We start from the raw sequence: 10,987 nt of genomic DNA on the forward strand, positions 1-10,987 counted from the left end.
AAAATATTAGGTTTAGGTGATATGCTGCCTACATACTTCAAACATTCAGACAGAATTCTAACAAATGGTGACCTAATTTTTATATCATACAAGTGATGTCAATATGCTTCAAATTATTAATTGTAAAATTTGAACTGCTGCAAGCAATGCCCTGGAAAGCTTCAGCTAAGTTAAAAAATTGTGGGTAAAAACTAACTCGGTAAGACCGCATCTGAATGGGCACTATGTTTCTTGTCTTGAGTCAGGAACAATTGCTTGAAGCAGTGCATAGATGGAGTGGTAGTGTGTGTACTAGAATGTAACCCAGCCTAGCTCAAGCCTTTGGGTGCTTGCCATGCACAGACACGTATCTCAGCAGCAATTAACTTCATGTCTTTATCTTCTACCTTAAGACACTCACTCAGAAACTCAACTTTATTTTCTGTGCAGCTCTTTGGAACTCTGGAATTTCAGCAGTATCAGCATTTTGTTAGATGAGACAAAATCGGCTGGGCTCATTGCAGAGCTAAGTACTCATGAAAACAAAGGAGAATGGGGCCTGTAAGATAGGCTACCTCAATTATTACAAATGATAAGTGAAAAAGGGCTGTGACAAACACAAAGAAGAAGATTGCTGACACATTGATATATTTCTTTCACTTACTGCAATGAATATGACAGTAAAGAAATAAAACACTGAAAGCCTCTGCAAAATTATACTTGACTCAAACATGTCTGTTGAAACACCAAATACCTGGAATTTCTAGAATGACTGACAGAATAGTAAATTTCAACCATAAGTTTTGACTAGCAGATTGTTTAATTTCATAGTTAGCATTCATTCACAGTAAAGCTGGAAGGAAAATACATTTCTGCGTCTGTGTAAATCAGTTTGGAAATACATATTAAAAAGGCTTATGTACTTTTGAGGAAAGGTTTTACTTACCTGACACCCAATATGGAAAAAATGTTTTATATTGGAAGTTTCCACTCAGGTAATCCTCCAGTGTAAGGGCTCTGGGTCCATCATCTGTGTTGACAACTAAGACAATAGAAAGTTTCTGTTACTACAACGGTGTGAAGTGTTTTTTTTTTTCTATTTAGCACCAGAGAATAGTGAGGATAGCATAATCCTGGAAGTACACAGAAAGTAGGCACAGCAGAAAGTTTTCTGTTACTGTTCTGGTAAGGTCCACACAAAACCACAAACTAATTTAGTTCACCCAGTCATTTTTTTCACTCAGATATATTTACTTGTAGACCCTGTGAGTCCCAGAAGAGCCTTTTCCACACAGAAGACAAATCAAAGTTTTTTTTTAAAGCACGGTTTCATGAACTTGTGTGGTATGTAGAGACAACTATTTTAATAGGAATTTGCACATATTCAGCAGACTCAAACAGCAGGATGTACTTATAAACCCCTACTGCCAAATTTCATAAATACCTCATCAACCAGAGTTAGAAGATGGAGATAAGGCTTCCAAAATGATCAACATTCACATATTTCTCTTAGTAGCTACATGAAAAAATAATAAATGAAGGTATGCTGATAAAGCTGAAAAGGAATGAATGAACCTGAACTTCAACTTTTAATTTCATGCTGCAAAAGAAAATTGGCAATGATTCTGGAGAGAAGAAAGGTACTCTGATATTAGATTTGTAAGCATATTGGACAGCTGCATAAAAATAAGGAATAAAATTGTGTCTGGTTTTGTGGCTTTTGTTTGTAAGCATATTGGATAGCTGCATAAAAATAAGGAATAAAATTGTGTCTGGTTTTGTGGCCTTTGTTTGACTATATTTCCTCCCAGCGCTAAACACCGTAAGCTAGGGCAGAATTTAAAAAACAAGTTTAAGGTCAAACACTTATATGGGAATTGGGTAATGTTAAAAATGCTGGTTTGCTAAGTGCATGAAAGTGAAAAAATTCCTTTGCAAAAATGTAAAAAAAAAAAAAAGGCAAAAACCTATGCAGCTCACAAGAGAAAGAGCACTCAAAATATTTAATCCTTGAAAGACATAGGAACATTTCTGATAAAGGCCATTTTTTAACGTTCAGTACCACAATAATTGCAGCTTTTAAGTCTAGGCATTCTGGATTCTATTCTTTCCTCCTTTAAAATCAAGGGGACTTTTGCCATAGTCTTCAGAGATAGTGATGTCACACTGCAGCTGAGTAGATCTCTGCCACTTCCCCTGTTCCTTCAGAGCAATGAGGTGACAGCCAGATAATCAAGATGACTCGTTGCCCTCAGGTTTCATATGCTCCATCACTTCCTCATTACAGCTGCCTCCTCTGTTAAGATCACAGTGACTTCCTGGGAAATGTTTCTTCATATTCTCTTCCATAGTACTTTATAATGATAATACATGTTTTCTTCTGGTAAGTGACTATTACTTACTGTAGAATACACATGTCAGGTTGACTGTTGACACTAGCCTTATCTGCACTAATGCAGAAGAAAGCTGTCATGAGAAATAAAACTGAATGCCAATCCACAGGCAAAAACCTATTGGTATAGACTCTGAGCTAGCAGTATGTCCAGAAAATATCTCAAGAAGTTCAATAAGAAGTTAATTCTTCTAGCTAATGCCGTGACTGTATATTCGAGATCTTTGATATGTTAATGATAAGCATAGAAGATGTCAAGCTCTTAAAAAAATGCATAGAAAATAATTCCAAACAAGAATTCACTTTTATTTATACTATTACTTATCACTAGCTTCCAGTTTAAATTCCCCATGTAAATATGCCTATTTGCAAAAGAAATCCACCGTTAAGATCTATTTCTATGGCTGTGTGTATAGGAGGCTTATATTTGCAGTCCTTTTTGATACCTTAATTTGGTAAAATTTCCTGGTTCCTTCCCTCAGATTAAGATGATTTTTTTACTAAAAAGACAAGCAATATCACAAATGTCTCTTCTCTGGTCTAATTTTCACAGCTCTAATTTAAACTTTTACTCTGTTAGTCATCTCACATACATACTTAATATTCTGTGATAATTTATTATGACTGCTAATGATTTTCAAAATGTGTCCACTCCTATCTGAATTTCTACCAGTGGACTGCAAAAAATGTGAACACAACTATTTCTTACTTGATTACTTGTAATTTTGAATGCTTGTTTCTAGGCAACAGAAGCTATCTTTAAATGTTTTAAATGCTTTAATTAAAGGCACCATTTTTAATAGTTTTCTATAGTTGTTGCTGATTCTTTCTTCTAAAACTAAAGACTGGCTCAATAATAGTATTCAAAATCACTGCTCACAGAATAAACCCTAACATGAAGATTACTTTACATGTCTGTAGCACTCTACAGACACTGATTTGGATGGCTGTTGGTGAGCCTGGTAAAGTCTTTTGTTGTGTTTTGTTTCTCTATGAAATAAAGATGAAAAAAGATGCCAAGGGAGAAGGAAGCAAATAGCTGAGCAAACCAAAGAAATGAAAACTTACCAAATTTCAGCTTTGCTCTTTTCCCTTCACCACCCCACTGTCTCAGTTTTAATCCTTTGTGGTCCATTTGCATCCATTTACAGCATGTAGTTCTTATTTCTTTCTGCACCAAATCAGTTAACTTGCTTTATATATTCCATGATCATAATTATTCACTTGTGCATTTGAGTGTATTCGACATACATGTGAATCATGGTGATAAAAGCCTGTAAGCATCTACTAAATGTTACTGGCTTTAGACAGACACCTTCTCCTTTACTGTTCAGTTCACTGTTGTGAGAGAGCTTAATAAAACACAAAAGGATGAACTTTCAGTTATATTAAGCTCAGATTAACTTTATGCACAGCAATCCATCACTATGAAATTCTGTTTGTATTATCAGGATTATTCTCTTTCAAAGACCACTAGACCAATACAACCCTTGCATTAGATTTCAAAGCCCTGTTGACTTATTCTACAATGTGGTCTAATGTGCATCCATATAAATAGTGTCTACTGCTGCCAAATTAAAGAAAGTATGCATAATAATAAGTATTCAGTTTTCTGTATTTTTTATTTTTATATATGTAATTGTATATAGGTATTTTATATGTATTTGTAAGCAATTAATATATATGTATTTTTACATGTATTTTATTTAGCATCCACTGCTACATGGCAAGATGCCTTGCAAATGCAAACTGGTTATCACAGTATTATATTCTGCTTCTGGATTAGACTGTCCATTCTCATATCTGCTGTTTGATGCTGAATATCTAAAGCACAAGTTCCTTCAACATGCACAGGAAAACAGCCTTCCACTTGAGGAGACCACAGCTCAGTTCAGCATCAGAAATTAATTCCAACACTCCTGATCCTGCTCCAGAACTTCTGATCACACTCAGCTCCACATCAGCTCAGTCTGCATTTCTATACCCACATCACATTCAGTCATTTTTTTGTGAGGTGTAACACTGGTTTCCCAGTGAAAGCTACTTCAAAAACACCCTTTGGAATGAGAAGAAAAGATGAAGTCTGAACAAGTCATGTTCCTCAGTATGATACAGCTCTTGTTAGGAACAGAAAGTGTGTACAGAAAGCTAAAGCATGCTAGAATGAGAATGGTTTAGTTTACTACAGACTCTAACTCTCTACTGCTAAGGGTCTAGGGAAGGGAAAAAGCTCTCCTCTCTAATGATAGACTAAGAAAGAATCACTATAATCCCTTTCAGTTATTGAAAATAATGTTTTCAGAAAATATAAAGAAAAGCTAGTATAAAAATTTAATCTTGGATCATAGCCATCATACTGCATTTCTAAGCATAGACTTGGAAAGATTGTTTTAGTAACCTCTTTAAAATAGTCCTAAATCAGAGTATTTATTCTGCCACCAGCATGTGAAAATTAATGCACAGAAAACTAATAGAGTCTGTTTTGGCAGTTTTGGCACTTCATGCCAATTTAAGAATCTAAGTGACAAAGAGTTTCTTCAAACCACTAGTCAGACTTGGAAAGAAAAGGCCCACCCAACCTCATAGTCCTAGGAGTATTGTCACAGACTGCTGCTGTACAAGCATAGCGGACTGAACCCTCTTAAGGGAATATAAACTAATGGAGAATATAGGGTTTATCAAGAAAGATTTTAGCATGAATTCCTACTTTTTTTTTTTAATGCAGTCTGAAGTACCAAACAGAAGAGGTATGAATTAATTTAATCCATCTTAATATTGTTTTTTATTATTTTGTTCTAACAACCTTATGCTAGCTCCCTGCCACCAGCATACGGATCACTGCAGCTAGGCTTACTTAGATCTGAGCCTGAACTTGTAGCTAAAACTGAACCAGCAGATCTTTATGGAAGCACACTGTCACAGTAATCTACAGATTTTCAGTTACAAGAAACTTCAGCAACAGTGGAGACTTTATAATCTCGAATTGTCACTTGCCAATTTTGATAGATGGCCAAGAAGATGAGAATTTCTCTTTATTTCTGTTTTAAGTTAAATATCTGACACCCATTTAAATCAGAAAACAGGAACAAAGAGCATTGTCTCTAGCTGACTTTAATGCCAGGAACCAAATTCCTGACTGGAAGCATTTTTCTTCCGCTCCACAATGATGGAAGCAATCCTGCTTGACTTTGCAACAGAACACAGGGAAGAATTTATTGAAAATGGATTTGGCTGGTGTGTAGCAAAGAACACCACCTGTTCCTAAGAAACTGGCTGCTCCACTTCCTGACTAAGAAGCATGGCCTCTGATCTGATCTGCAACATCAGAGGAAGGGGCTTGGTCTCAGGTCTAGGTGTACAATGGAGACAGAAACATTGACATGTACTATCCTGGTTTTGGTTGGGATAGAGTTAATTTTCTTCCTAGTAGCTGGTATAGTGCTCTTTTGGCTTTAGTTAAGAATAATGTTGATAACACACTGATGTTTTAGTTGTTATTAAGCAGCGCTTACCCAAGTTAAGGACTTTCCAGCCTCATGCTCTCTGCCAGTGAGGGGTACAAAAAGCCAGGAGGGTGCATAGCCAGGACACCTGACCTGAACTAGCCAAAGAGGCATTCCATACCACAGAACAACATGCTCAGTGTATGAACTGGGGGCAGTGGGCAGGAAGGGACTGATAGCCACTGGGGGCCAGGCTGGGCACTGGTCAGAAGGTGGTGAGCAATTGTATCTTGCACCACTTGCTTGTTTTTTATGATTTTTTTGTTTGTTCTCTCCCTCTTTATTTCCTATTATTATTATTGTATTTTACTTTATTTCAATTATTAAACTGTTCTTACGTCAACCAACGGATTTTGCCTTTTTTTTTCTTGATTCTCCTCCCCATCCCACTTGGGTTTCGGGGTGGGGAGTGAGCAAGTGGCTATGTGGTACGCAGTTGCCAGCTAGGCTTAAACCATGACAGTTCTGATTCTGAATATTCATTAAAAATAGCACAAGAAAAGATTAATTTGGTGCCTGAGAAATACATTCAATTAATTGTAACTGCCTATGGTTTTGCTATTGCTTTTCAGCTGCAGGCAAATTTTTTTTTCTTGTTTATGCTGCAGAACTGGTCTAGATACGGCAGTGTTTAAGTGAAAAGAACCTTTCTGAACAGTTTAGAGCTGGGTTATCATAGTTAGGTAAACCACTCAGCACATCCCTAGCTCAAAGAAATGTCAAAACCCCATCACTAATTTCTTAGGCATAGATGCCACTCTCTATATTGAGATTGCCCATCTTGCTTTTCTGAGCCCCACAGAAACTGTGTATAACTGTAACTAAGTATTTCCCCCTGACTGTCATCTCCAAACAGATAATTGTTTTCCACTACAACTTTTGAGAATTTTTCACGGTTTTATACCCTTCCATGTGTAAACCAAAACCAGCTATCACATCTTGAGATGTTTGAGCAATATGAAGTTACTAGAAACTCAGCAGACAAAACCAGAACTAAATGTTTCTTCCAGTTCTTTCAGAATTACATATGACATGTTTCTTTGCTGATTTCTTACGCAGAAGTTTAGTTGGTCTGTGTCTATACATTCATCATATGCAATTAATTGTCTTTCTAGATTGCCACGTCCTTTCAGTTAAACAGCAGCAAAGGTGGAATGTGCAAACAACATTCCATTTCTGTAGCCATTTCCTGTCTTGGACTTGCAAAATTTATAACTGCAAAATGAATTCATATTTTTCCATTAACAACTGATCAGTACACTACAAAGAATTCAAAAGGCATTCTAACAGGTAACTGCATCACTTGCAGTTCCACCTGTGAATAAGGACATAATCAGATGTGTTCGATATAATTGTGTTCAACATAGAATCATAGAATCATTACGGTTGAAAAGGACCTTAAGATCATCTGTTGTTTAATCCACAATTGTCTAAAATACTTTTTCAAAAGCATTCAGTAAGGAAAGATAAATCCTTTATCATCTTACTGAATCTAAACGTGATGTTTGATATGACACAAAGTCACCATTCCAAGAAACTACAGACGAAATGAGTTCTTTGTAATGGCCCAGGTACCAAAGAGGCTCAGAATAAGACTAGTGAGCTGGTATGTGATAACCTCAGAAGGGAAAAACACATTCACTTCCTCCTACAGTACCTTCCATGATCTATCCTTGATATGATCTATCTTCATATTCACATGCTGCATAACAGGATCAACCATAACTGCTTCAGAAACCTCCATCTCTTCTCTCAACAAAACAACCCATGATGACTATATTCCACAGAAATACAAAGTAGTAAAGAGATTTCACCTTTCACAAACCCTGCATATTACCTACAGTGTCTAACTTGCATAAGACAAGTAGATAACTGATTTTGCACCACTTAGTTCTAAATGCAAAACTGATTTCTTAATCTTGGTCACACTGACAACATGTGAACAAAGAATAATAATTAAAAAATAAAACCCCTTAAATAGATACTGTTAGTGGAATGAAGGCTTTTTATTATTATTTTAATTATTTTAGGCATTCAATTAATCTGCTACAGTGAAAGGGTCACATAAATAATTATATTGCCCTTAATACATCTCTCATAGAAAATATTACCATAAAGAGAGTGCCACTCAACCTCTAAATTCCAAACCACATGCACTTCAGACTTTTGTAGAGGACTAATTTTCCTACAGCTGGCATAATAATACTAGAGCAAATATATATAAAACAGTATATAACAATAATAAACAGAGCAAACTGCGCATCCCTATTTTATACAACACTGACTTTATTTTTTAAATGCAATATTACGTATATTCACAATCATACCCTACCTGCAACAAAATGTTCAACTTGTAACTGGATAGAGAACCTCTGTAATTATTACAGAACAATTTAAAACCAAATACAAGTTCACCAAGCTAAAGGAAATTACTAACAGTTTGGGAGAGTCTCTTCACCTCTAACATAAAAAATAATAAAATATGAGATCTCAGAATTATTTTTGCAGTCCTTCCAAGAATATTATATATCATGCACAAGAAAGTTAATTCAGATGCTTTTCACTACAAGGAGTTCCTTGTTTCAGCATCTGCTGGCATTTCAATCCTACCTTCAGGATATTCAGCTGTCAGTACATTTTTGTAAAGTGATAAAGCCATAACAAGTCTGAAAAGACAGGACAACCCTACAGAAGACTTAACAAACTTTTGTGAACTTTAGAAACCATAATAGCTAAAGATACTGTGTTTTGCACTACATAACATTACAAATGCCTTACCTCTTGATGGAAGCAGTATAATACACATCAGTAATAAGGAAAGCAAAAGGCATATAACCATGCCAAAAATTATTTTTAGCCGGGTCTGTAGGACAGAAACAAACAGTAATTACATTTCTAATATCGTCTGAAGCACGCATCTATGGCTTCTAGATAATTAAATCCTTCCACTCTCTCAAACCGCTGCAATTCGTACAAGCAACAAGCAAAAACGTCCCTGCAAAACATTTGAGAGTACTTTCGTTTCCTTTTTCTTTAAAACAAATACTTTCACATCAGAGCCTGGCCTGATGTGACAGAGCTGACAGTTGAGAACAACAGATATAAATGTTACCAAACGCAGAATACGGCAGCATACAGACCTTCATTTTCCTGCTGTATTCTAAAAGAATGTAAATTCTCTCTTCTGGGTGTTGGTCAGTGGATCTAGGAGAGGAGTTTGAAAAGGCAGTGTCGGTTTTCACAGTTGGAGGCTAAACCTCTGGCAGACTTTTTCCCTTTTTTTTTTTTTTCCCCCCTACATACTTTTGAAAACTATGCCAAATTTCAAAAGGTTTCCATAAAATTAGAAACACGCTTTTGGGGAAGTTTTAGGACCAGAAATGGACAGTGGGTGGCTATATGGGTGGTGATTATATACTTCCCACCAATGTGAGCTATAACCAACATCTGCTTACACTAACTTGAGGGTTTTATGACTCAACAGTTACTTGATATGCACTGTTTTTCTCTGAAAAGTATCTACTGTGTATTTTGGCAATCCTCACATTCTCAGGACATAATCATGACCTTATTTCTGCTCTCTACAGCAAAGTTCAAAGAAAAACCCACAGCTTTATTGTTTAGATATAATTCATGTATATTTACTTTCTGAAATAATAAATGATGGCGTAAGAATGCAAAACAAGAAGCAGAAACATATAATTTAATGTCTTCCACATGTGAGGAGAATTACATTTTTTCTCAGAAAACGATAAACTTATTTAGGCCATGTAAGGAGAACGCAGAGAAGTAAATATCCACAGGCCTAGTGCAAATTCTGAAACAGTGCTTCAACCACCAACTGCACGTATTTTATTTAGCTCACTGAAATGAGATCAACTGAAAACGGGAAACTTCTCGTGACCGCAGTGTCAAGTTACATAAGAGATACTTCTGCAGCGAGAAGAATCGCTCCAGAAGGGAAGCAGCAGCATGCCGTGCTCATTAGGGTGACTTTACCCACGTTTCCTTACTCCCGGTGTGACTTAGAGCCGCTCCGGGGAGCGATGGCGAAGGGGAGGCCGCTCCCCCCAGCCGGGGCCGCGGGGCTTGTGAGGGGGCAGCAACGGTCGGGCGGGAAGGGGGGACTAACGGTCTGCGGGAAGCAGGCACGCTGCCCCCTAGCGGCAGTGCGCACCGTAGCGGCTCAATCCGGGCTGAAAAGAGACAGAAACGGCTGAAAGGAGGCACCATGTCTTCGGGTACTAGCGGCGCTGAGCCTGCTCCGCACAGCCCCTTATCCCGCAGGTAGCCGGGTCCCTCAGGAGCGCTCTGCGCTGTCGGATCCTTCCTTCACCACTCGTTGCTCTTCCCCAGCACCGCCCATGCTTTCAGGCTTGCTGGCGTTGCTCTGCGAGGTTGGATGCTGTTTAGCACATCTGCAAATGCCCTGAAATCCACAATAGCTTATTACCGATGTCCAGGTCTCAGAAGGATGGTCTCAAAAAGGAAATCCTTCCAGTCCTCCTACCGCAGAGCCAGTATCATTCTTTCAGATACTTAACCTGAGGATGAGTCTAGGCCACGCATTTCAGATGTATTAGAAAAAACCAACCAACCAACCAACTACCGATAAAAAACCCCAAACAAGCAAACAAAACCCCCCAAACCTAAAGGGAGGCAGTATCATACTCTTCAAAGTATTCATTCTTACTATGTGCTGTCAGGAAACCAAGGACCAGCAAACAAACCAACCAACCAACCAAGGACCTGTGCAGGGTCTTCTGCCCCACAGCCATGGGTTCAGGCTTTGTGTTATGTACAGAAGGGCATCAGGTATGGCAGCAGCTGAACTAAGCTACAGCACAAAGCCTGTTGTCCACTTATTGCCTGTAGCTTCCCAGCCATTACACATGGTGCCCATGCCAGAGAAGACACAGTGCCTGGCGGTGGGCCTTCCTCTGCTTGGCCTCCACAGACTGCTCCAGGCAGCCAGTCCCAACCGCACCCCCAGGCCAGGCTCAGCTTCCTTCTTGCTGCTGCCTCAGCCTACGTGGCAAATGTCAATCATCAAAGGCTGCCATAAACCAACAGAACAGTCACTAGATTTGACATGAGACTTAAAGACCACTTA

At 38.1% G+C, this 10,987-nt stretch overlaps 1 protein-coding gene across 6 annotated transcripts in view; it reads right to left on the bottom strand.

Annotated features, from left to right (window-relative positions):
• Positions 1-9,365, bottom strand: part of LOC130606965 (prolyl endopeptidase FAP-like) — a 38,156-nt gene extending 28,791 nt beyond the window's left edge. Inside the window, exons 1-3 of one of the 6 annotated variants that reach the window (XR_008974118.1) lie at positions 9,015-9,361; positions 8,653-8,737; positions 926-1,021 (exon numbers count right to left, since the gene is read on the bottom strand). Coding sequence is in view for 4 of the 6 variants with exons in the window: in XM_057423613.1 (XP_057279596.1) it covers positions 926-1,021; positions 8,653-8,737; positions 9,015-9,020 (187 nt within the window). In the remaining 2 variants the exon portion in view is untranslated. Of the gene's footprint in view, positions 1-925; positions 1,022-8,652; positions 8,738-9,014 lie in introns of all 6 variants that reach the window. The other 5 variants (XR_008974119.1, XM_057423613.1, XM_057423612.1 and 2 more) reach the window with 5 other exon arrangements.
• Between the last annotated feature and the right edge of the window lie 1,622 nt (positions 9,366-10,987).

Source organism: Pezoporus wallicus, unplaced genomic scaffold (assembly GCF_028554395.1).
Source record: "Pezoporus wallicus isolate ANWC-B61680 ecotype Strahan unplaced genomic scaffold, APGP_CSIRO_Pwel_v1 contig_1181, whole genome shotgun sequence".
In the NCBI taxonomy this organism is placed as follows: Eukaryota; Metazoa; Chordata; class Aves; order Psittaciformes; family Psittacidae; genus Pezoporus; species Pezoporus wallicus.